Source organism: Chiloscyllium plagiosum, chromosome 1 (assembly GCF_004010195.1).
Source record: "Chiloscyllium plagiosum isolate BGI_BamShark_2017 chromosome 1, ASM401019v2, whole genome shotgun sequence".
NCBI classification, from domain to species: Eukaryota; Metazoa; Chordata; class Chondrichthyes; order Orectolobiformes; family Hemiscylliidae; genus Chiloscyllium; species Chiloscyllium plagiosum.
In genome coordinates, this window is record NC_057710.1 from 137,391,447 (window position 1) to 137,418,781 (window position 27,335).

At 41.7% G+C, this 27,335-nt stretch overlaps 1 protein-coding gene across 8 annotated transcripts in view; it reads left to right on the forward strand.

Annotated features, from left to right (window-relative positions):
• The first annotated feature begins 10,564 nt into the window (after nt 1–10,564).
• Nucleotides 10,565–27,335, forward strand: part of slc2a9l2 (solute carrier family 2 member 9, like 2) — a 368,855-nt gene continuing 352,084 nt past the window's right edge. For 5 of the 8 annotated variants that reach the window (XR_006312845.1, XR_006312847.1, XM_043698089.1 and 2 more), the window contains exon 1: nt 10,578–10,741. Coding sequence is in view for 3 of the 8 variants with exons in the window: in XM_043698089.1 (XP_043554024.1) it covers nt 10,657–10,741 (85 nt within the window). In the remaining 5 variants the exon portion in view is untranslated. Of the gene's footprint in view, nt 10,742–22,827; nt 22,953–24,408; nt 24,500–27,335 lie in introns of those variants that run through there. The other 3 variants (XM_043698116.1, XM_043698097.1, XM_043698107.1) reach the window with 3 other exon arrangements.

Consider the following 27,335-nt stretch of genomic DNA (forward strand, 5'->3'; position numbering starts at 1 on the left):
GCACCACATAGTGGTGGCCTCACTCTGCACCTTTACCAACTGGCATCTTCCCTCCCCTCTTGCTGTAGCAGGTTATTTGATGGGGAAACCCATCTCCAGTACTGAGTTAACACCCCTGGCCTTCCACAGAGATATTTGACACTTTTATTTCCTTTTATTTGATCACCGTTTGATTAGATTAGGCGTGGAAACAGGCCACTCGGACCAACAAGTCCACACACCGACCCTCCAAAGAGCACCCCACCCAGACCCATTCTTCTACAATTGAACAGGCTGGCAGATGAGAATATTGCTTTTTCAAAGTTTGGATCTTAAGAAATTTTTTTTTTGGGCAGCACGGTGGGTCAGTGGTTAGCACTACTGCCTCACAGCGCCCAGGACCTGGGTTCAATTCCAGCCTTGGGCTGGAATTTGCACATGTGTGGAGTTTGCACATTCTCCCTGTGTCTCTGTGGGTTTCCTCCAGGTGCTCCAGTCCAACACCGGCATCTCCAAATCAGGTCTGGGTGGGTTACTCTTCGGAGGGTCAGCGTGGACTTGGTCCAAAGGACCTGTTTCCATACGGGTAGCATGGTGGCTCAGTGGTTAGCACTGCTGTCCTATAGTGCCAGGGACCCAGGTTCAATTCCTGCCTCAGGCAACTGTCTGTGTGGAGTTTGCATATTCTCCCCACATCTGCGTGGGTTTTCTCCCACAGTCCAAGAGGTGCAGGTTAGGTGAATTGCCTGTAGTATTATGTGGATTAGTCAGGGGTAAATATGGGGAATGGGTCTGTGTGGGTTGCTCTTTGGAGAGTCGGGGTGGACTTGTTGGCCGAACAGCCTGTTTTCACACTGTAGGAAATCTAATCTAATCAAACTGGCAATCAAATGATTCTCCACCTGCTCCTAGGTCCAAATGGGCCATCATAGTGGTTGAATCACTACTGTTCTTTATCGGGGAGGATGTAATCCTAGAACGTTTGGGTTTTAATCACTGCACGGATGGTACCAGGCCAGTGGATGAGAATATTTTATATTACTTATTCATAAGATGTGAGCAAATTTTGCAAGACGAGCAATTGTTCGCCATCTGCAATGGCCTTTGAGAAGGTGATGGTGAGGTACATCCACAAAGCTGTTAGGGAGGGAGTTTCAGGATCTTCAGTGACACTGAAGCAACAGGGTGTTGTGTGGTTTGGAGAGAAACTTGCAGCTACTGTTGTCTCCATCATTCATTGTTCAGCCCGAACTGCCCTTGAAAAAGTGGTGCTGAGTTGCCTTCTTGAACCACTGCCGTTTTTCTTAGATAGGTAAAATAAAGACAGTGTGCATCTGCAGTACATCTTGCAAACGGGATAAACCAGTGATGAAGGGAGTAAATATATAAGATGATGGATGGGAGCTGTCTAGTGACCCAGTTCTAACTCTAATTTCTCTCCACGAATGCTGCCAACCTACTGAACTTTTCCAGCAATTTCTGTTTTTGTTTCTGATTTCCAGCATCTGCAGTTCTTTTGGTTTTTATGTTAAAACTGTTTCATGTGATTCTCCATCCATTTACAGTATCACCTTAATCACTATCCTCACGCTGCTCTTGATTATGAAAATGTCAATCAAATCTCTTAGTCATCTTCTCTCCAAGGAAAACAATCCAAGTTCTCCAATTTTAGCTCGTAACTGAAGTGTCTCATACCTGGAACCATTCTCGTTAACCTCTTCTGTACTGTCTCCAAGACATTCACATCCTGCCTATAATGTGGCACCCAGAACAATGCACATAAGCGAGGAAGTCTAATCAGTTTCTTATATAAGGTAATCATAACCTTACTGTTGTTAAACATTATATCCATATTTATGTATTTATTAACAGCTCTGTCTACCTGTCTTGCCTCCCTTAATGAATGACGTACATGTAAACTTGGCAAAAGTGAGGACTGCAGATGCTGGAAACCAGAGTTTAAATCAGAGTGGTGCTGAAAAAACACAGTAGGTCAGGCAGTATCCGAGGAGCAGGAAAATCGGGCTTTTGCCCGAAATGTTGATTTTCCTGCTCTTCGGTTGCTGCTTGACCTGCTATACTTTTCCAGCACCACTCTGATCTAAATTGCATGTAAACTTGGTCCCTCTACTTCCACACATCCTCAAGAATAATATCCTTCGACTGAATCTTACCAGAAATTGGTTAAGGGTCAGTTTGCCAAGTTTCACAAAGCATTTCTCTGCATGAGCCGCTATCTCCCAAAATTACCTCATTACTATGCACCCCAATGTGCTGCCATCACCTTATATTCTCCTACTCTCTGCAGGTGGAATTTCTCACCTCTGCAAGAGTAACCTAGGATCCATGGCACAAACAAAGCTCAGCCTTGCAGCCAGTCAAGTGTTGACAATCCGGAGTTGCCCTTCACCATGTGCATGGTGGGAGAACAACCTCAAACTAACACTACTCAGGGCAGGTCAGTGGCATGGCTGATACTTCATTGCATGTACAAGTGTTATTACATTTTTTGCTGTTTAAAAGTCAAGCCATTGGGCTTACACATTCCGCAGTCGCATCCCATCTGATAGCTTTGTCTAAGTCTTTCCCCAAAACCCAGTGTTTTATCTTTGTTCAATGTGGGACCATTACAAATAGAAAAGCCTTCAATTGCTTCAAAGCACTCACTTCTATTCACCTCCAGCAAAAGTGAATTAAAAACAAACAAACAGAAGCTGTGTTTGCCTTTTGGAACAGAAATGCACTGCTTGCCTTTTGAGCAACAGCATATTCACTGTCAGTGTGTGATTATTGCACATAGCTCACATGTACTGGAAACAGCTGTCAAGTAACTCCTGTCTGGCTTGTTGCACTTGGCACTGCTGTGCTCTACCATGCAGATGATATACTTCCTGCTGAATGGCTTTATTTTTCTATTTAAAAAGACTGTTCCCACCCTTCTATCTCTTCCTTCAGTGTCCATCACCTCACCTCTTTGCCTACTCTGGTGTGCAGAGCATAGCATTATGTGCCACACTCTGTCTAAGTGTACTGCAAGGCACCCGCCCATCTACTGCTGGGATAGAATGGCCATTCCTTCAGTTCCTTTCACTGCAGTTGACATACTTCAGTGATGGTGTTCCAGGACATGCACAGTCTGCACTGTCACTGGGCCTCACTCATTCAGAGGAATTCCCATCAAAAGCAATAGACTCAGCCCCTTCTATCCCTCCTTCACATCCCGAGGGGCCATTCAGCTGTGAGTGAGCTTCACATTAATTCTCTCGAGCAGCAGCTGGAGGGAGCTGCTGCTCCTGGGTTTGGTAGAGCGTTTGTTCCTCCTCCATATCTCAGAGCCTTTGTTAAGACCATAAGACAATAAGAAATAGGAGTGGAAGTAAGGCTATTCAGCCCATCGAGTCCACTCCGTCATTCAATCATGGTTGATGGGCATTTCAATGCCACTTACCCGCACTCTTCACATATCCCTTAATTCCTTGTGAGATTAAGAATTTATCAATCTCTGCCTTGAAGACATTTAACAGCCCGGCCTCCACTGCGCTCCGTGACATTGAATTCCACAGGCCCACCACTCTCTGGCTGAAGACATGTCTCCTCACTTTTGTTTTAAATTGACCCCTCGAATTCTAAGGCTGTGCCCACGGGTCCTACTATCCCCGCTGATGGAAACAATTTCCCAGTGTCCACCCTTTCTAAGCCATGCATCATCTTGTAAGCTTCTATTAGATCTCCCCTCAACCTTCTGAACTCTAACGGATATAATCCTAGGATCCTCAGCTGTTCACCGTATGTTAAGCCTACCATTCCAGGGATCATCCTTGTGAATCTCCGCTGGACACGCTCCAATGTCAGTATGTCCTTCCTGAGGTGGGGGGACCAAAACTGGACACAATATTCTAAATGGGGCCTAATCAGAGCTTTATAAAGTCTCAGTAGCACATCACTGCTTTTACATTCCAATCCTCTTGAAATAAATGACAACATTACATTTGCTTTTTTAACCACGGACTCAACCTGCAAGTCAACCTTTAGAGAATCCTGGACTAGCGCTCCCACATCCCTTTGTACTTAGGCTTTATGAATTTTCTCACCGTTTATAAAATAGTCCATGTCTATGTTCTTTTTTCCAAAGTGCAAGACCTCGCATTTGCTCACATTGACCTTCATCAGCCATTTCTTAGACCACTCTCCTGTGTTGCATCACAGTAAATCCGCTGCTGTGTCTAAGCACTTCTGTCACATTGGCACTTTGGATGTGGCTCAACCAGTCTCAATAGCTTATCAGCTGTAACTACTAACAATTTATACAAAAATTCTTCCTTATCAATTTCAAACCCACCTGGTGATTGAATGCTCTTCTGTCACCTTGGCATGGGTAACATCTGCCTTGTAATTCGAGAGAAAAAGATGAAAAATATTCATTTAACAAATCAACCATGTTTCCTGCCTTTAAATGTAAATCCTCTTTCTTGCTGTAATTGACCATACTCCACTTTTTAACACCCTTTCACTATTAAAGATCTTATAGGAGACTTTGGGATTTCCTTTCTGTTAGCTGTCAGTCTTTTGTTTTATAATTCCTCTTTGCTTTCTAACCTCCCCTTCTTTTGCATTCACCTTGTCCTCAGCTGTATTTACTATCTAACACTTGTCATAAGCACATTTTTTCTGCTTTAACTTGATTCTCTCTCCTTTGACATCCAGAGAACTTTAGACTTGTTAGTCCTACCTTCTCCTTTTGAAGGAATATACCTCGACTGTGCCCAAGACTATCTTCTCTTTGAAGGTAGCCTGGTGTTCAGCTGCTGTTTTTCCTGCAAACCCATAGGTCCAGTCTATCCAGCCAGTCTCTGTTCTTGGCCAAGTGAAGTCTGTTTGTCAGTTGATTGTTCTTTCTCTGCATTGACCACTGTCATATTCCACCATCGTCCCAAACCTTATCATATAATGGTCATTGTCCCTTAAATGTTCCTTACTGTCACTTGATCTCATTTCCAAGAATTACGTCTAGCAGTGTCTCCATTATTGTTGAACAGGACACATGTTGATGTAGGAAATTCTCCTAAATACAATCTAGGAATGCTTATCCCTCACTGCCCCTTACACTAACATATATGTGTATTTAAAGCCCTCCGTTATAACTATCCTATGACATTTACAACTATCTGTAATTTCCTTGCTGATTTATTCCTTGCTGGTGTTCTATATATTGCACAAAGCATTTGCCAAATCAGTTCTGTCTTGAACGCTCTGAAACATCCTCGTTCTCCAGTATTCAATGCTCTTCTGAACCAAAAACGTAACCCCTCCTCCTTTTTCTCGGTTCCTATCTTTACTGATCATCTTGTGACCAGGAATTTTTAACACTTAGATCAGCCCTTCCTTAGGACAGGTCTCTGTTATTGCTGCAAGGCAATCTGTGCCTGTAACTCCTACAAGGCAATCTGTGCCTGTAACTCCATAATCTTATTAACTATACACCGTGCATTCACATACACGCAGTTAGCCCTGATTTAGATTATAATCACATTGTCCCTTACTCTAACTCCATCTATTAACTATCTTTACTCAGCGAGTCATGAGTTCATGAAATGCCCTGCCAGTAGCAGTGGTGGACTCTCCCTCTTTATGGGCATTTAATCGGGCATTGGATAGGCATATGGAGGATAGTGGGCTAGTGTAGGTTAGGTGGGCTTGGATCAGTGCAACATCGAGGGCCAAAGGGGCTGTATTGCGCTGTATTTTTTTTCTATGTTTCTATGTTCGCTATCTTTGTTGTCTGCCTCTCCCAGCATTTCCCAGTATTAGTCTCTAATATAAACTGAGTTGGTTTAAACCCTCATCAAATATTCTTGCAATAATGCCTTGCAAGGAACTCAGCCCCAGCTCAATTCAGATGTAACCCATCACCTTGCATCTCTCCTAAAACCTGCCCCAGGAATCTAAAGTTCTCCTTCCTACAGCAGCGGCATGGTAGCTCAGTGGTTAGCACTGCTGCCTCACTGCACCAGGGATCTGGGTTCAATCCCAGCCTTGGGCGACTATCTGTGTGGAGTTTGCACATTTTCCTGTGTCTGTATGGGTTTTTTCTGGGTGATCTGGTTTCCTCCCGCAGGCCAGGTGAATTGGCTATGCTAAATTCCCCACACTGTTAGGTGCATTAGCCAGAGGGAAATGGGTGTGGATGGGTTACTCCTCAGAGGGTCAGTGTGGACTTAATGGGCTGAAGGGCCTGTTTCCACACTGTAGGGTATCTAATCTAATCATCTTTTCAGGCCATTACTGGTATTTCAAAAGAGGGAAGCAGTTGATTTTCAATGATCTTCACTCCATTGTAATGTCAGAGTGGGGAAGTTTGCTGAATTATGTGCAATGTTTGGTATCATTCACAACTCCTGACACACTAAAGTCCAAACATAGCAAGATTAGAGTGGTGCTGGAAAAGCACAGCAGGTCAGGCAGCATCCAAGGAGCAGGAAAATCAACATTTCGGGCAAAAGGCCTCCATCAGGAAGGGCTTTTGTCCAAAATGTCGATTTTCCTGCTCCTCAGATGCTGCCTGACCTGTTGTGCTTTTCCAGCACCACTCTAATTCTTGACTCTAATTCTCCAGCATCTGCCTAGTCCAAACGTAGCAAGACATGGGCAACATTCAGGTTTGGGCTGAAAAGTGGCAAGTAACCTTTGTGCCTCACAGGTCCCCAGCGATGACCATCTACTCCTAATCAATCAATGGCATTTCCATCAATAAAGACCTCTACTCCAGAACTAACAGAACTCCTATCCAAATCAAAAGGACAAATTCGTTTCAGCAAGTCACTATTCCATCCATCCATCTCAATTATTAGTAAAGTGATGAAATGTGTTGTTGACAGTGATATCAAATAACACCACAATTGACAACTTGCGATTTACCTTTGACCAGAAACTGAACTGGACCAATCATATAACGTCATGGCCACAAGGGCAGACCAGTGACTGAGAATTTTATAGCTAGTAATTCACTTCCTCCCTCTTGAAAGCCTGTCCGCCATCTACAAGGCTCACGTTAGGAATGCAATGAAATATATTATCATTGTGGAAAAACATAAACTATCAATTTTTGAGGTCAGTTTTTAGATTGTTTTAATACTCAGGGATCTTTCATGGATTAAAACAATTTTGAAATATTTTTTAAAAATTGCCTTGAAGTGACCTCAGTGACCATCTCACCTCAGGTTCAGCCAGCTCAAGAAACCACCAATAAACAAGAACCAGTCTGAATTGAAACTAACATCATCAAAAGGCCTGAAACCAGTCACTCAGAGCTAATCTTGTGGTGGATTGACACCTTCCTGGATAAGTCTTTCCCAACTGAGTAGTCAGTATGTGAGTGACGCAGGAGGCAGCCTTACTGATGCTTCCTCCAAATCCTCAGTACCCTCGGCATCAGAGGTCAGGGACGTAACCTCTGGGAAGACTGGCCATTTTACCGTGGTGAGTTTGGAAATACTGGCTGTTCCAGCAGGACAAAAGAGAGAGAATGCTTGTGGTCAATGGTTAGGAGTGGTGTGCAGTGAATAATATTGACAGTGGGGTTACTGTGAGAGTTGTATTGGAATGAAAGGTGGTATTTACTTGATTGGCAGGACGTGAATGTCTTGACATCCCAGGATCCTAACCTCAGGTAGCCTTCTCTGCCCGTTTATGGGTTGTTGAAATGAAAGTGAACTGAAAGTGTGTGGTGTGGCTTTTGGTTCAGGTGGGGGAAAGGTGAGGAGCTGTTCTGAAGGAGGCAGTGCAGAGACCATGTAAAGGTCATAGTGTAGGATGTTTGGAAAGGGTGGTGGACTTAAGAGTGGATGAGGGAACATGTTGCCATTGATAGTAAGAGTGACACAGAGCATGAGTCTTGGTGGGAGGTGAGTGCTGTAGCAGTGATGGAGTGAGTGTGAGGTAGCAGAGAGAAAAGTGTGGCCCTTACACTGAAGCAGAGCAGAAGGTCACTGCTGGCAGTTTCTCTGCTCCCTGGAGAAGGCTATGACCCAGGTGGCATGGTTTGGTAGCATGACTTTCTCTGCCACTCCTCATGGAAGAGGTCTCCTCTCCTTTGTTTTCCCATCCCCACAACCGGAAGCTTCAGATCCTGCAGAAGAATAATGGTACCATCTTCTGACTCCTCCCCTGACTACATGGGACAGCTACTGCCAGTACTCATCTGGGTACATAGTGATCTTTTAAAGTTTGCATGAATGTGAAGATGGCTGTGTTTTGATGGATATCCAATCACTGGTGAGTTGTTCTGGAAACAGAATGTGATAAGATGGGGCTAGAATTCGGTATGAGGAGTGGGGTAGGTAGTCAATAATGTGCATTTAGTAAGATACGGTGAGAAATTGCATTAGGCTTTGCAACAGGAATTCCTCCAAAAACCTTGAGACAACTCACATTTAGCAAGAAAAGTAAGAATCAGGCCTATAATGTTTGAATATAATAGTTAGCTGTAATAAATAGCTGTTGGATTTTTCAATACCACAATAGCCAAGTCCAGTTTATTATGTACAGAAGATAACCATGCATTGCCTCATCAGGCAAAATTCATATCACAGAAAGAGAGAAGAAATGGATTTTTAACAGGAGACCTGAAAAACTCTCTCTTTCTCTCCCACTCTGTTTCCTGTCAGCCTTATGAAAGACAGTGCCTGATGATGACAAAGTAAATTAGAGAAACATCCATTCACTGAGAATTCAAAGATATTTACAAATTTCATTTCTGTTGTGGATACAAGACATCAATTAAACAACCGTAGCCTCAGGTTAAAGCTGAACACTTTCACGATTCTAAGGACATTTAACCTGCATATCCTTTTTGTTACATACTCTTCTAAACTTTCTATCTGTGTTTGTGCATATGTGTTTCATGTTCCATTTTATTATTTTTCTCAGGGTTAGTAAGTAATAATATTCCTCTTTCCTTCATTATAGAAGCCTCATATTTGGCTTGTTAATTTTTGAAGTAGTGAATTTTGTTTTAACTGGTGTGAAATATCCATGTAATGAAAAAAAATTGTTGCAGCCAATTGAGGAGGTTAAAAAGAGTGGAGCCAATTCACTCCTCCTCATCTGGTCACAATAAGTAATTTCCACTTTAATTGAATGTGTACTTGGGCTCTCTGGTGACATAGTGATAGAGTTCCTGCCCTTGCCTTGGGAGGCCTGGGGTCAAATTCTACTTGCTCCAGAGATGTGTCAGACATCTCTGACAGAGGTTGACAAGAAAAATAGGTTAAATTTTTTAAAAACTGAGTGGGTCTGGCAATCATAAAACTCTAGAAGCTCAACAATATCCAGGACAAAATAATCCAATTGATTAATATCAACTTAAATATTTACTTCCTCCACCATCAAAACTAGCAGTGTGGACCAGACACAAGACATACTGAAGCACTCAGCAAGGCTCCTTTCACACCACCATTCAATTTTGCAACTTCTATTATTTAGAAGCACAAGTGTAGCAAAGAGACAGGCGCACTAACCTCCAACTTCCCCTCCAAGACACAAAACATCCTCACTTGGAGCTATTTGCTTTTTCTGTTGCTGGGTCAAGATTAGATTACTTACAGTGTGGAAACAGGCCCTTCGGCCCAACAAGTCCACACCGACCCGCCAAAGCGTAACCCACCCATACCCCTACATTTACCCCTTTACCTAACACTACGGGCAATTTAGCATGGCCAATTCACCTGACTTGCACATCTTTGGACTGTGGGAGGAAACCAGAGCCCCCGGAGGAAACCCACGCAGACACGGGGAGAACGTGCAAACTCCACACAGTCAGTCGCCTGAGGCGGGAATTGAACCCGGGTCTCTGGCGCTGCGAGGCAGCAGTGCTAACCACTGTGCCACCGTGCTGCCCATAGAGTTCCAGGGTCAAAATCCTGGAACTCATTTCCTAACATCATTATGGGTATATTTGAAGCAGTTTTGGACAGCAATGATTCAAGAATATTGGTTTAGCCAGTGATTACCACATCACATGAAAGAATTTAAGTCACTTGTGCTACTGAGGCATTGAGAAAGGGAGCATGGTTTCCAGTCCTCTCCTATCTTCAACGTTTACTGAATTTATCTGGGAAGGCTCCCGGCCTTTGCTTGTAAAAACCTATTTTTGTCTAATCAGGAATGGAAATAGGAAGCTGAATCTTACTTTTTTTGCCTAAGTCTGAGTTGCATTGAGTTTCTTGGAAGCCAATTGGGGTTTTTATGCCTTACGTAATCAAACTCACTACATTAAGTGCCTACACACACCCACCGTGTCTTTCACATCTGATTTCTGTTGCATCTTACATATGCTGCACCCACAACAACTCATCACTCAGTCCAAAGATCAGCATCACTTGTACCTGAGCCACCTGAACAAACATTGATAATCCAGTGTCAACCTTCACCCCCTACTGGCAAAGTAATGACACAGCAGCTGCAAAGCCATGCTGCTCACAGCACACAGCCAACATGACTGACACTCCCTTGCACATACAATCCCATTTTGTCAGCCTAGTGGACGTTGGTCTAACTTGCAATGAGTCACGTGCAGCTTATCTTTCATTTTGTGTGAAGAATATTTATTCTCAGTCTGCTGATGGATCTTATTGAGTATATAAACTCTCTACCTCACTTGTTGATTAGATTGCCGTCTTCATGGTTGTTGGTGCAGCTGACATTCTTTCATCCTCAGCCACGGTAATGAAATGTTGCGGCTCAACTAACATTATTTCTGGAAAAGGTACCGGTAATTCTGTTTGGGATGATATGGAATTGAAATGTTCCACTTGAACTGATGTCAACTTTTTGTCTGACATCAAATTCAAATCTGTTACAATTATTTGTCCTACAAATTATTTTTTTGTCTGAAAAACTTCAGTTAAAGATTTATCATTGCGCTTGAGTATGTTGTACTGGCAGTCTTATTAACAGTATTTGCTTCGGTTCACAAAATCTGCAGATGTTTGGCATCCGAAGGTTCCTCACTGATGATAGGAATGTATTGTCACAGATTTCTGACCTGCTAATGATTCTCTAGCAATTTGAATCAATTAGACCCTTAAACCGAGTCAAAGGAAAGAGAATTGGTTCCCTCCGCAAATATCAGCCACTATTTGTGATTTGTATGTAAACTGGCTTAATCTATGATTTCCTACACCATATGTTTGTTTTAAGATGATTAACCAGTTTTACAATTTCCCAATGCTAATTGCTAACAGAATTATCTGCGTGACCTTTTGGACTTGGTTTTTCATTTCAATCTGACTTTCTATACAGTGCATTCATAATTTTACTTTTTAGAAAGTGTCAACAAGCAGTTGAATAGTTTCAACATTTCCTTTAGCTTCTAACAATTCCTGATCAGTCCAAAATGAAAGTCAGAAAGTGAAAATCACAAGGCAGCTGGAAATGTGCCAGCATAATCTTTCAGTACAGTGAAGGGAGCCAAGGTCTTTGAACAAGATTAACTGGTGAATATCAGAGTTCCCAAGCATTAAGTGGAATTGGGAGTCAAAGTTTGGGGCTGACATACTTGGGGGATGGTGATGTAGCAGTAATATCACTGCAGTAAGTAATTTAGAGGCCCAGGCCAATATTCTGGGCATGCAAGTCTTTAATCGATATGCTTTAAAATGTTTTGTATGATTTTCCTTTATATTTACTAAACACACTTCTGTACCCAAATCTAATTGGAAAAGTGTACTTTTTGAAAGACATTTTCAGTCATTTAAAATCAGATTACCCACAGGCTGGAATCTTATAGGCATCTGAGCATTGTGGTCTCTGACGAAGCACGTGGCAGAATCAGACAGAAGTCAGCCGAGGCCCATCTTGATGTCAAGATCATCTCACTCCATCTTCTACGCTTTTCACAAGCAGTGTAGTGGGATTGTGGCTAGGCAGAACAAATAACCAATGACAGGCATGGTTGATCATTAAACAGGTTATTGTTAGTGGAACAACTTGCCTCATTAATGTTCAGACTTCTACCTTACCTAACTTGCCAAATCCCCCTCGACATTGGGAACACTCTACAAGGAAGGCAGCTTGTTTACCTGGCCATTCAGCTTACCAGTTGCTCTGAATAACCTCCACGTTGAAGAACACACACAAACACCCCAGGGTAAGGTCCATAGGCACCAGCATGACATGTACAACCCCCGACAGCCCTCATGGAAGTTCTTTGGTTCACTTACTTCAGTGCTGCACTTGGGTGCAAACTATCATTCTAAAATTGCTGCATGAACACTGCTCAGAGACATGTTCCCAGCTTGCAGACTGTATCAGGCTCTTCACTCACTCTAACTGTGCTCATTCATTCTGAGCCTACCTTGATGTTCACAGCGTTTCTGCCTTACATTGATCTTGCCTTTTCTTTATGCACCTTGCACTCTCAGCCAGAGATGCCAGGCTCATATTAGTGCTAGTGCACTGCACTGTGTAGGAAAATCTACATCAGAGCAGTGGGAGCCTTTCGTGAAGAGAATAGTGAAAGTATAGCATGAACATTTTCCTGGAAAAGTGAAGTGAGTGGGACCAAAACTTCAAGAGAACTCTGAGTACTGAGGAATGTTTGGGCTTGGATCAGGGACATAAAGGGAAGCATAAAGGGGTCAGAACACATGAGTCCTCAAGTGGTACAGAAAGTGCAGGGGTTTACTTACAAAAGAAATTAGGAAAGTGAAGAGGGGACAGGAATGAACATTGGGGGGTAAAATCAAACAAAATCCAACAGCATTTCATATGTATATTAGGGGCAAGAGGATAACCATGGAAAGAGTAGGGCCCATTAGGGACTGAAGTGGCAAACTATGGGTGGAGATAGAAGAATAGTAAGGTTTTAAAAGATTACTTTACAGAAGAATCATAGAAGCCTTACTGTGCAGAAAGGGGCCATTTGGTTCATCATGCCTGCACCGGCTCTTCATTACCTACTGCCATACTCCTGTTTTGTTCCCATACCCTTGCATATTATTTTTATTCAAATATTGATCCACTGCCCTCTTGAACACCTCAATTGAACCTGCCACCACCACACTTTCAGGCAGTGCATTTCAGACCCTAACAGCTCAGTCTGTGAAAAGTTTCTCCTCACTTTTCCCTTGATTCTTTTGCAGAATGCCCTTTCATCCTTGTTCCTTTTACAAACAGGAACAATTTCTCCAAATCTATTCTATCCAGTTCTCTCATAATTTTAAAATCTTGTCTTAGTCTTCTTTTCTCCAAGGAGATCAGTCACAACTTCTTCAATCTATCCTAATAACTAAAGTTCTTCATTCCTCAAACCATTCTTGTAAACTACTTCTGTACTCTCTCCAATACAGTCACCTCCTTCCTATAATGTGCTGCCCAGAACAGAACATAGCTAAAGTCTAACAAATGTCTATTACAAGTTCAACATCGCCTCCTTGCTCTTGTATTCTATGACCCTATTAATAAAGTATCACTACAGTCAGAACCTGGTACTATTTTAACCCAAGACCATTCCCCAAAGCTATGTTAGCCAAGGACCATTCCTCGGTACTATCTTAGCCCAAGACCATTCCCAACTACTACCAAAGCCCAAGACCATTCCCTGATACTATCATAGCCCAAGACCATTCCATAAGACCATAGTTATAAGGAGCAGAAGGAGGCCATTCAGCTTACCATTCAATGAGAATATAACGGATCTGATAATCATTCATTCTACTTTTTTGCCTTTTTGTGATAACTGCTGATTGCCTTACTGTTTAAAAATCTATCCATCTCAGCCTTGAATATAATCTAACCTCGACATTCCTCTGTGAGAAAGAATTCCACTGATTCACTACACTAAGAGAAGAAATTTCTCCTCACTTGTCCTTAAAAAGACTACTTCTTATTATGCTATCTGGTCCTAGACTCTCCCAAAAGGGGAAAGAACATTTCCACATCTAATTTATCAGATCCTCTAAGAATCTTATGTATTTCAATAAGGTCACGACTCATTCTTCGAAATTCCAATGAGTATAGGCCCAAACTTTCAACCTCTCATCACAAGATAGTCCCTTCATATCTAATATCAGCCCAGTGAACCTTCTCTGGACTCTCTCCAATGCCAGTATATCTTGCCTTAGAAAAGTGAGCCAAACTATTCACAATATTCCAGTTGTGATCTGACTAGTGTCTTCTATAGCTTTAACAAAACCTCCATGCTTTTATATTCCATTCACTTTGAGCTAAAGGTCAACATTCCATTTTCCTTCCCTATTTCCCACTGAATTTGTATACTAGATTTTGTGATTCGTGAACAATAACTCTAACATCCCACTGTATCTTTCTTCAGTCTTTCTTCATTTAGATAATATTCAACTCTATTTTTCCAGCCAAAATGCATAACCTCACATTTCTCCACATCATATTGCATTTGCCAAGTTTTTCCTCACTCAGTTAACCTGTCTATGTCACTTTTTGTGACATCCTCACCAGTTGCCTTTCCACATATTTTTGTGTATGTGTAAACTTGGCTATAGTACATTCACTTTCTTCATTCAAGTCATCAATCTATGTTTTAAATCATTATGGCTCCAGCACTGATCCCATGGCATTTCCCGTTTTGGGTTGCCATTCTGAAAATGCCCCCTAATCCCAAATCTCAAGCATCCATTACTTACTCATTCCTCTCCATGCCAATATATTACCTTCAACACCATGGGCTTTTATTGATTAAGTAACCTAACATGTGGTACCTTATCAAACACCTTCTGAAGATCCAAAGATATCACATGCACTGCTTCCCTTTTATCTATCTTGCTTGCTGCCTCTTTGAAGAATTCCAGTAAATTTGTCAGGCATGATTTTCCCTTCATGTTGCAATGCTGACTTTGCCTAATCATATTAAGCATTTCTAGATGCTCTGCTATTACATTCTTCTTAACAGACTCCAACATTTTCCCAATAAGAGACATTAAAATAACTGAGGTAAAAACAATGACTGCAGATGCTGGAAACCAGATTCTGGATTAGTGGTGCTGGAAGAGCACAGCAGTTCAAGCTCCTTGGATGCTGCTTGAACTGCTGTGCTCTTCCAGCACCACTAATCCAGAATTAAAATAATTGGTCTATTGTTACTTTTTTGTCTCCTTCATTTTTTAAATAAAAGTGTTTCTTTGGCAATTTTTCAGTCCTCTGGAATTTTTCCAAGTTCTAAGGATTCTTGGAAGGTTACTAACACTACCTCTACTATCTCTGTAGCTATTTTCCTTAATATCCTAGGATGTATCCCATCAGGTTCAGGAGACTTATCTGCCACATTATCTTCCCTAGCACTTTTTCTCTAGAGACAGTTATTGTATTTATTTCTTTTCCTCATTTTTGCTTCTTGATTATAGAGTCATAGAGATGTACAGACCCTTGGTCCAACCTGTCCATGCTGACCAGACATCCCAACCCAATCTAGTCCCACCTGCCAGCACCCAGCCCATATCCCTCCAAACCCTTCCTATTCATATATCCATCCAAATGCCTCTTAAATGTTGCAATTGTATCAGCCTCCACCACATCCTCTGGCAGCTCATTCCATACACGTACCACCCTCTGTGTGAAAAAGTTATCCCTTAGGTCTCTTTTATATCTTTCCGCTCTCAACTTAAACCTATGCCCTCAAATTCTGGACTCCCCGACCCCAGGGAAAAGACTGTCTATTTATCCTATCCATGCCCCTCATTATTTTGTAAACCTTTATAAGGTCACCACTCGGCCTTCGACACTCCAGGGAAAACAACCCCAGCCTGTTCAGCCTCTCCCTATAGGTCAAATCCTTCAACCCCGGCAACATCGTTGTAAATATTTTCTGAACCCTTTCAAGTTTCACAACATCTTTTCGATAGGAAGGAGACAGAATTGCATGCAATAATCCAACAGTGGCCTAACCAATGTCCTGTATAGCCGCAACATGACTTCCCAACTCCTGTACTCAATACTCCGACCAATAAAGGAAAGCATACTAAATGCCTTCTTCACTATCCTATCTACCTGTGACTCCACTTTCAAGGAGCTATAAACCGGCACTCCAACGTCTCTTTGTTCAGCAACACTCCCTAGGACCTTACCATTAAGTGTATAAGTCCTGCTAAGATTTGCTTTCCCAAAATGCAGCACCTCGCATTTATCTGAATTAAACTCCATCTGCCACTCCTTAGCCCATTGGCCCATCTGGTCCAGATACTGTTATAATCTGAGGTAACCCTCTTCGCTGTCCACTACACCTTCAATTTTGGTGTCATCTGCAAACTTACTAACTGTACCTCTTGTGCTCTCATCCAAAACATTTATGTAAATGACAAAAGATAGAGGATCCAGCACCGATCCTTGTGGCACTCCACTGGTCACAGGCCTCCAGTCTGAAAAATAACTCTTCTACCTTTGAGCCAGTTCTGTATCCAAATGGCTAGTTCTCCCTATATTCCATGAGATCCAAGCTTGCATGGGGTTCCCCATGGGGAACCTTGTCGAATGCCTTACTGAAGTCCATATAGATCACATCTACTGCTCTGCCCTCATCAATCTTCTTTGTTACTTCTTCAAAAAACTCAATCAAGTTTGTGAGACATGATTTCCCACGTACAAAGCCATGTTGACTATCCCAAATCAGTCCTTGCCTTTCCAAATACATGTACATATCCTGTCCCTCAGGATTCCCTCCAACAACTTGCCCACCACTGAGGTCAGGCTCACCGGTCTATAGTCCCCTGACTTGTCTTTACCGCCCTTCTTAAACAGTGGCACCATGTTTGCCAACCTCCAGTCTTCCGGCACCTCACCTGTGACTATCAATGATACAAATATCTCAGCAAGAGGCCCAGCAATCACTTCTCTAGCTTCCCACAGAGTTCTCAGGTACACCTGATCAGGTCCTGGGGAGTTATCCACCTTTAACCGTTTCAAGATTATTTAGTAATTTGGGAATACTATTTGTATCTTCTACTTTAAAGCGTAATGTAAAGCATTTATTCAACTCCTCTGCCATTTCCTGGTTCCCCATGATTATTTTCCCAGTCTCAAAGGCCCAAGTTCACTTTTCTCTCTTTCTTTTTATATATCTAAAGAAACCCTTGCAGTCTGTTTTGATAGTTCCTGCAAGTTTAGCCTAAAAGTTTATTTTTTTCCTTTTTTTTGGTTGTCTTTTTTTCAGGTTTTCAAACCTCTCCAATTATACCACTTTCAATTTGATGCTTCTTTGGTTTATAATATCTCCTTCCTGAATCTTTCTTCCTCACTGGAATTTTTCTCATGTGGCATCACTGGCTGGGCCAACATTTATTATCCATCCCTAAATACCCAGAGAGCAGTTAAGAGTCAACCATATTGGGCCTAGAGTCACATGTGTACCAGCCCAGGTAAGAATGGCAGTTTCCCTCCCTTAATGAATTAGGTGTTTTTTTCCTGATAATCAACAATGGTCTCATGGCCATCATTAGACTTAATTCCAGATCTTTATTGAATTCAAATTCCACCATCTGCTATGGGGGGGATTCAAACCCAGGTCCCCAGAACAATACTTGGCCCTTTGGATTAAACCCGAAATGTCGATTCTCCTGCTCCTTGGATGCTGCCTGACCTGCTGCGCTTTTCCAGCAGCACATTTATCACCTTTGGATTTTCAGTCCAGTGATAATACCACAATGCCATCACCTCCCTGAGCTTATCTTTACTATGGGCAATGAACTACTTTCTTACAGATCTGCAATTGAACCTCCACCATCTTTGCTGCTAAACACCTTTCCCAGTTCACTTCAGCCAACACTGCTCTCATTCCTTTGTAATTAAGCTTTGCTCAGTTGTTTCTGACCTGAGTTCTTTCCTCTCAAAAAAATCTAAAAACTGCGGATGTCAGAAATCAGAACCACAAACAGAAATTATTGTAAAACTTCAGCAGGTCTGGCAGCGTCTGTGGAGAGAAAGCAGAGTTAATGTTTCAGGTCAAGTAACTCTTCCTCAGCACTCTTTAGAACTGGTATTAGAAACCAAGATTATTTCCCTGTACCTTTTAGGCCCAGTTAATTCCCTCAATCCTATTTTAGAGAAAGTGCGGAATACAGATTAGATTAGATTAGATTAGATTACTTACAGTGTGGAAACAGGCCCTTCGGCCCAGATGCTGGAGAGCAGAGTCAAAAAGTGTTGCGCTGGAAAAGCACAGCAGGTCAGGAAGCATCCGAGGAGCAGGAGAGTGGTTATTTCGGGCATAAGCCCTTCATTCATCCTATTTTAGCCGTAGATCATGCCCAGTACTATTGTAGCTCAAGACTATTCTCCTGTATTATCTGATCCAAAGACCATTCTCAGATACTATCATCATCCAATACCATTCCCATGTACAGTCTTAACCCAATACCATTCCCTAGAAATATTTTAAACAAGGCCATTCCCCAGATCTATCATAGCCGATTATCATTTGTCAGTCCTAATAAATTGGACTATTCTTATATCCTATCTCACTACTGGCAAATTTAGTATAGGACGAGGGTGAAAAAAGTTTCTCCTTTGACAGTCAGAATCCTGACCCACCAATGTTGCTTCCTCCCCACTATGCTTTGTAGATCTCTTTCCCTTAGCCCTGTGAAATCTCAGGGCGCTGCCTCCAATTGTCACATCCTGCTATGCATTATCACTTTATCACTTTAAACATAGTAATGGATGAAAATTAAATGCAGACACAAAAGAAAATCTGTTGAATAATGGAAGTAACTTTGGAATTCAATCCTCAAAGGAAAATTCCAACCATGAAAATGAAATTTGATGGAATCAGTGATTGGTTTTACTGGATGGAGAATCTTGGAGGAAATGTTCAATGCTTCTACATGATCTACAACCATGTCTGAATCTCTATGACTGGAATGCTGAAGATGAAAATTTACTCCACATCAATTTCATTCATTGAAGCTTTAATGAAGCTTTAATTCAGGAAATGAGCTGATTTAATCACTTCATCAAAGATACAATCTGTTCTTTCATATAAATGAAACCAGCAGCTCTGACTGCGATAGGATGCATCACTTAGATAAAGACATAACAGTTCAGTTTGAGATCTATATAGAGAAAACAAATCCTGAGTCCAAAATTACCATTGATGAAATCCTTGTGAATGTCACATGCCTCTTCTTCAGCTCAATACTTTGATTTTTAAAACAGCCAGCAGCTTGGAGAGTGGATTTGATGCTTCAGGTTGACTGCTGATCATCATCCAGATTTTATAGAAAAAGCTGCTGTGAACTTTTACTTTCAGTGAAGAAAGCTAACTAATTTCTGATTCCCAGTGGTAAGTCAGTTTGACCACAGTAAGTATTTGGTTCTTCTCCTCAAAGTTAAATTAATCTGGGTATTTGAGTAAGGGTTCAAAAAGCAGACTCAAGAATACCTGGTTTTTAAGTTAAAAATCACACAACACCAGGTTGTAGTCCAACAGGTTTATTTGGAAGTTCTAGCTTTCAGAGTGCTGCTCCTTCATCAGGTAACTAGTGGGGCAGGATCATAAGACCCAGAATTTATAGCAAAAGATCACAGTGTCATGCAATTAAAACAATATATTTGAAGAAACTTAGTTTGGACCTCATGATCAGCAATCTAGGTTTGTTATTATTGTCTTAATTGCATGACACTGATTTTTTGCTATAAGTTTTGCTATAAGTCTCATGATCCAGCCCCACTAGTTACCTGATGAAGGAGCAGCGCTCCGAAAGCTAGTGCTTCCAAACAAACCTGTTGGACTATTAACCTGGTGTTGTGATTTTTAACTTTGTCCACCCTAGTCCAACACATCATGGTTTTTAAGTAATGTTTATCAAGTTTATTTTCCTTGAATTTAGCTTGAGTGTCTGTTTTGCTCCTTTTGTTATTCTGTCCTTCCACCCCTTGCAGAGCTTCATTATTTTTAAAACTGCTTTTATTTGAGTTAGAAAATTGGAAGATTTTACTTAGGATCTGAACATCTTTGATAAAGTGCAATACAGAGGGACTGCTGGATCATCAGAGTTGATTGGTATTCAATAATATGCTAAACACTTGCTTGTTCAGTGAAAAGTAAAAGCATTTTTTTATTTACTTGTGGGCTGTTGCATTTGTTCATAAGACACCTTTGTAATTCTGGAGCTGTAAAATACTTTGGGACACCGTGGGATGTGAAAGGTATACATGGATAATTGTTCTTCTTTTCAGACTAGTTACACAAAATTAATCTTAACATGGAATGGTCTGGTACTTTTTTTTGGTCCAAGTTTTCCACCTTTGCATTGATGCCTATCTTCAGTCTTATGTCAGCTTCCCTGTTACTGAAACCTTCAGATATGCCTGCATCGAGTCCCACCTTTGTTACTCAAATATTCACCTTGCTTGTCACCCTCATCCACTATCCACAAATTCCAAATTTGTCAAAATCTCTGTGGTTCTGGCTTCAGTGATGCTCTACTGTGCTGGAGGAGATTGCTTATCCACATCAACCTGACCTGCAGTATGTTTTCAGCATGAGATGCTTCCAGTTTAAAATTCTCATCTTCATCTTTGGAGCTTTTAGTTGTCCCATCTAATTCTTCCTTTCTTGGCATCTAATATCTTGGGACGTTCTATGTTGTTGTCATAGTTTTGTTACACAGATGTACATTTTGGATGCAAGCTGTTGTGACCATGAATACATTTGCATGAATACTAGTAGATTTTATTCAGTATTTTAATACGCACAAAGTTTTACATTTCTTTGTAATATTTGGAATATACAAATACATTCTGGACATTAATACACAATAAAAAATTTATCATTCAATTTTACAAATCTGATACTACACTCCTTGAATATTTATATCAGATGTCACACAACGTCGGGTTATAGTACAACAGGCTTACTTCAAATCCAAAGCTTTTGGAATACTGCTCCTTCGTCAGATGGAGGAGCCAGTCCAACACTGGCACTTCCACATCATGAATGTTTTTGAATTGCTAAGCCACTTAACCATCCACCTCTTTAACCCAGTTAAAGCAGTTGAGTGTGGAAACAAATGGGTTCCCTGAGAATTGTTGACTACTTGAAAAGGAACAGGGAGGAATTGTTTAATCAAATTTCAGGGAAGATTCGTATCTGTGAACAGAACTCCAGGCTATTATGGGTGGGAAATTTGTATCGTATTCTGTGTGCACATTTTAGCTCTGTAAATTTGCACTAGGGGAAGTCACTTAACCAGCTGAGTACAAAGACCACTGGAGGCAACACCAGTTAGAGTTCAATCATTCTTCCCTTGTTCCTCAAATGCTTATATCTCTTCCTTTTTTAAAATATATCTGTACTATTTGGGTCAACAGCTCCCTGTAATTGTGAGTTGCACATTGTGATGATTTGCAACAAGAATCTAATCTGCTTTGAACCAGACTTGAAGAGGCTAAGATCCAATGCTACATGTAAATTGACTGTACAGCTGCACGCTCTAATTGGATTACAGAGGGATATGCTGAGACTCTTGAAATACATGAGAGAGGTGTGAGAATTCAAGCTTGGGAGAGAGATGGCAGACAGAAGGAAGAACTTCAATGAAGTTCAATGTAACTGACTTCTTTGCTTTGTTGTATCTTTTGATTCTGCAAAGTTAACCTACAATTGTTTTGAGTTTTTAACTAAATAAACAAAATAACCTGACTATTAATAGCCAGTGGTTAGACTTCTAAGCAGCAGGTTTTGAGAGGTGGTAGAGTCAGAATCATTAGTTGACATTTAAGCAACTGCTGGACAAGCACATGGATGGCAGTAAATTGGGGGGTCTGTAGGTTAGGTTGATCTTAGATTAAGATAAATACTCAACACAATATCATGGAGTCTGTATTGTGCTGAAGATAAAAAGCTTTTTAAAAAAAGTTAAAATTAAACAGAAGGGCAAAATTAGCAATTTTGTTTGCTGATCATATCATGGACATGCCTGGTGATTATGACATATTCTTGGTTTGCCTTGAATGAACAAGTTTCTTCTAAATTTCTTTTAGGATTTCTAGTTGACTATCTCAGATAGCCTCGAGTTCTGCTACCGCTCAAGGGCAAACACTCTCTCTATATTGCCTCTACTAAAATTTATTAGAATTTTATATACCTTTTTTATTAGTTCATACTTTGTCAAGAGAAAAGTGACCACCTTGTTAATTTTTCCCTGCTATGTGTATGTTCATGTTTCTCTCTACCTTTGGAAATCCTCAGTGATGAGAATTGTTTTTGGGGCCAGAAAGGCTGCAGTGTATCCTTTGCCTCTGGATAATATTTTATACCACTGGTTTCCAATGGCCCAGCAGGATCAGCTCCTTCTACTTCCCAGGCAACACTCTCCAGCCCACAGGGGCTGACTATTCCCCTGCCTCTTATTACTACGGAGTTGGAGATGTAGTGACGGTCAATTCACAAGATGAATGCAGATTTTTGCTTGGATGTCAGAGTGAATTTACAAATGTTATGCTTCATGTGGAAGTGAACATAACTGTGTCAATCTACACTTTAATTTTCAGTAAATGTTACTCATTGTGCATAGCTGGTCAGGTGATCCCTAACAAGGAGGCCTACTACCTAAACTAATTCAGACCACGTACCAAACTCCAAGGAAATTCTGAAGATAAATCATAGTGAACTTGAAAAGTTAACACTTCTGTCCACAGATGTTGCCACACTTGTTGAGCTTGTCTGGCATTTGCTGTTTTTAAGTTGCATTTTCATAGTGATTTGGGCTTGGTTCCTAAGTGAATCAGTGCTTAGTTCTGTTGCAGTTGTTTAATGATTGATAGCCCTGTTTTGACCTGCTGAAAGTGAACAGATGACCTTTTATAGTTTATCCCTCAGGGTAGTGACTTGCTTAGTAACCAGGTGGTGTTGATATATAATCTTTAGGATGTTTAGTGACATCTTGTTTTCAGCAGTTTGAAGAGGTGATTGGACTGTGCAACCTGATCGTTGAAGTTTGTCCATGAATGTATGCTCAGCTTTTCATTATTCACTATTTTTCTTGTTATCTTTAAAATTTTCTGTTATATTGACGCTTTGTTTTGGGGATGCCAAGCACCAAGGTAGTGTTCCAGTCAGGGTCCTAGAACTCTGGCTGTTCAATTCAACAGCTGGAGGGGTGAAATTCAACAAGATTTAGTCTGTTTATGTCCTCTAACGAGGGCTTGCTTAATGCACAGATTTGGGAGGGGGAGCATTTAACTAGCCAGTGGGGAGGGATGGGGGCTCAGTATTCAGCACATTGTGGTGGGGTCAGGTTAACTCTGTGTATGGGTCAAATCTTCAAGTCAGGGAGTGGGTCAGGTTAACTCTCTCAATGTAAGGGTTAAATCTTCAGCAGGTCAGGATGTGGGTCAGTTTAACCATGTACGATTAAATCTTCAGGTTGGGGTTTGGTCAGGGTAACTTCTCAGTAGACAGGTTAAATCTTCAGCATGTTGGGGTGTGGATCAGGTTAATCCTCAGTGGTACTTATCTCTTCAGAGTGATGGTCTTGGGAGGAGGTGGGGTGGTTCAGTGATCATATGGGCAAACTTTTAATGCCTGCTGATGTGACTTTAACTCGATGGGGGCAGAGTTTTATCGGGAACTTCCTCTTCAGAATTGGTATAAGTTAATGTCTTGCCCCTCTGTGTGAGTTTGGCAAAGGGTGACATTGAATCAGATGAGAGGGTGAAGTAACCTTCCCATCTTCACCCCGATTACTGCGAGAGAGCCTGTGGCTGGCCTTCATTCTGGAATTAACCCGAGGTGCCTAGTGTCTTAACCATCCTGGGATTATGGTCGAGAGTGTGGTGCTGGAAAAGCACAGCAGGTCAGTCAGCATCCAAGGAGCAAGAAAATCAGTCAGGAATTCACTTTCTCACTTTTGCCCATTCTGGGGTAATAACAAGCAAACTTTTTGTAGACTTGCTTGCAGGCTCCCAGGTGGCTTGCACATTTAAGAACCCCAACAAGGGACCCAACATCAGGAAGGAGGGTGACTGCAGATAGCTACTCCTCTGAAATTTCTGCTAGTGCCCCTCCCTCCAACCCACCTGCCAGCACTCCCTGTGCCTTGGGACTCTGTCATGATCCTGAACCTTGGCTGGGTGTCATACTGGCAGCAACCACCACCTCCCCAGAGGTGCTGGTGTTCCCAAAGAGAGTCTTGCTTCTGATTGGCTGGTAGCTCTGGATGATTCTCGGGGTACCTTGGTTCTGAACAAGGCCGTCAGTGCCCCCTTAATGTCTCCTGGCCTTCTCTAAAATAGAATAGAGACTTTCCTGAAGAAAAATAACCCACTAAAACTTGTGAATGAAGCAAAATAGTCCAACATATTTTGTATACTAACTCAAAATGCGGCAGTATGGCCAGTGCATTAATTTCCAAGAATCTCTAGCTTTTTAATAGATTTTCTTTTGTCTTTGGGTTTGCTCTCCAGCTGGTGGATGAGATGTCTGCTGCCTCCATTACATACTGTCATGGATAGTCCTGATCTGATGGATGAGAAATACTCCAGAAAAAGTCACAAGGTGTGTTTCCTGCTGCAAGCAAGGCAGGACAAAGATGGTGGTTTAGGTTTGTGGGCGTACAGTGTGCCTTGGGAGGATAGGGGAGGGGTGCAATTACAGAGATTGGGTGCTTAATTAGGAGGTTGTTGACCATTGGATGGGTCTGATTGCAGGAAATGAAGTCATTGATAGCTACATAATGGTGTGGACGATGGGTGTTGAATTACTTGGCAGTGTTGGTTATAGTGGGAGTGGGTGTCTGCTCATCGGTAATGGTTTGGTGAGGGGGACTGTTAGTGTAAGGGACTTGATGACAGGGAGAGAAACAGGTTAAGGGATGAGGGTGATGGGGTGTTGGGTGGCGGGGGCGGCAATGTAAGGTGATGAGACATCCCTTCTCCTCTTGTCCCCCATGCAGTGCTATGAGTCTGCTGTCCCACATGCATACTTCTCACTGGCAGGTTTCCGGAATCCTTTGAAACCTGGCCAGCCTGGGTTTAACATGCAACAGTGAGGCACACTACAATACGTCATGATTTGGAGATGCTGGTGTTGGACTGGGGTGTACAAAGTTAAAAATCACACAACACCAGGTTATAGTCTAACAGTTTTAAGTAGAAGCAATAGCTTTCAGAGCACTGCTCCTTCATCAAGTAGTGCTCTGAAGACTAGTGCTTCTAATTAAACCTGTTGGACTATAACCTGGTGTTGCGTGATTTTTAACTTTGTACACTATAATACCTAATTACAAAGGAGAAAGTGAGGACTGCAGATACTGGAGATCAGAAGGGCTCATGCCCGAAACACGATTCTCCTGCTCCTTGGATGCTGCCTGACCTGCTGCGCTTTTCCAGCAACACATTTTCAGCTCTGATCTAATTACAAAACCCACTTTCTGCAAGTTGTTGGTTGCCCAGTTCCTATCCTGTCTCTTTCAAAACTGGAAATGGAAAGCTTCAAAGGGGATTGGGTTTGAATTTGAGATTTTAAAATCTGAACAGCCCATCCTGTTTGTGGGAGATAAAACCTGTGATGTTAGGGCCTATTTTATTTCTTGTTTTAGGATTTCTTTATCTCTGTAATAATGGCGATTGCAATGAGACACATGGGGCAATTTTAACACTGAACCAGATGGGGGTATGTAATTAAACTCTTCCAGTTTACTTATCCACCATTAAGATTCCTTCATCGCACCAAGCAGGGGCTTTTCTGGGTGGATTGCTAATTTATCTGTTCATGATCAAATAGAAAGATACTGCATGATTTTAAAAAAAATGTCGACGTGATTAAAACTGTAGCTACTAATGAGGCCAGTAATGGAGAAGAGCAGATATCTTAGGGTTGTAAGGCAGGGAGAGATGAGCTCATAGAACAATCTAAAAAATAAGGATGAATATTTTAAGATTGAGCCCTCATTTAGGGGAGTAAACACAGGTCGGTGGGTGTGCAATTGGAATCTGTAAACAGGCCACAGTGTGAGTTAGTACTGAGGCAGCCGATGACCATTAGGTTTTCAGAAACTAAAACTTGCCAGCCAAAAGTATGTATGAGTGTAGAGATAACAACAACTGGGATGAAGATTTCAGCAGAACCTGTACTGATGCTGAGCAAAAATCAGGTGATCACATGAAGATGGAAATAAATGGTTTTGGTGTTGCCTTTGAGGTGTGGTCTGTGAAGTTTGTAACAATGATCTTGTCACAGCTAGACCTCATAGAATGAGGTCCCTGATTGGAGCTTGTTAACCTGGTCCAATTAGGGGGCCCTGGCTGACAATAGGATGAATATCAGGGATATTAGGTCTGCTGAATGCCTGACTAAGTGAAGGCAGTGTCATTGACAAAGGCTATGCGTTTATAAATAAAGGGTGATTGATGATAGAATGCTGGCCTCTGAAGAGTTAAGTCAGGGGTGATGAGTAAAGCACCATTCAGAAGAATCTCTCTCTCTCTCTCTGTCTCTCTCAGCAGGCATTTTGAAGTTGGGGTAAGCACTTTCTTATGTCATACCTCTGTTTGGGAAGCTTGACCCATTCTATGCTAGCATGGAGGACTGGGCCCAGTTTGTGGAAAGAATAGTTTTTTTTTCCATGCGAATAACATTTTGGCAGATGAAGAATGCGTTATTCTCCTGACGGCCTGTGAAGCTGCAGCTTTTTCTGTTGTTAGCAACCTAACTTTTCCTGAGTCACCAGACACTAAAACCTTTTTAAGAATTAATTGACATAGTTAAGGAATAGTATGACCCCAAGCCTCCATTAATTCTGAGATGTTATCACTTTTACTTGGCATTTCAAGAACCAGGGGAATCCATGTCAGAGTTTATGACTGGGTTACGATGACTGGCAGAAGCCTGTGAATTTGCTTGAGATGCACAAGGTCCATCTAGGATGCAGGATTTATGATGTGACTATGCAAAAACACCCGCTGAAGCTCAACTGGACTTCAAACAGATGTTACAATTGGTGTTATAATTGGAAAACTGAGGCAAGTGGAGCCTGTGAGTTGCAAGGTATTCTGATGAAAGTGGACACTGTGACCAGTCTGCATGAGCTGGGGGAACTGTGCAGGCAATTGCGTAGCCTCACTTCGGAAATATCCTGATCAGAGTAACTCTGCAGCTCAGCATGGAGATAAATATAACCCCTATGGTTGTGAGTGGTTTGATTCAACCTCAGAAAGTTGCCAGAAAGAGACACCGAATGAGCAGGGAATCGAGTTTGTGATAGTGACCAGAGATAATGGCTTTGGTTTTCCTGTTATTTCAGTTAGTGGATGAACAGTCATTTCTTTCCACTATCTAATATTGGATAAGTAGACTATTTTCGAAGCAGTGGAGAGTGACAGCGGTGAGGTCA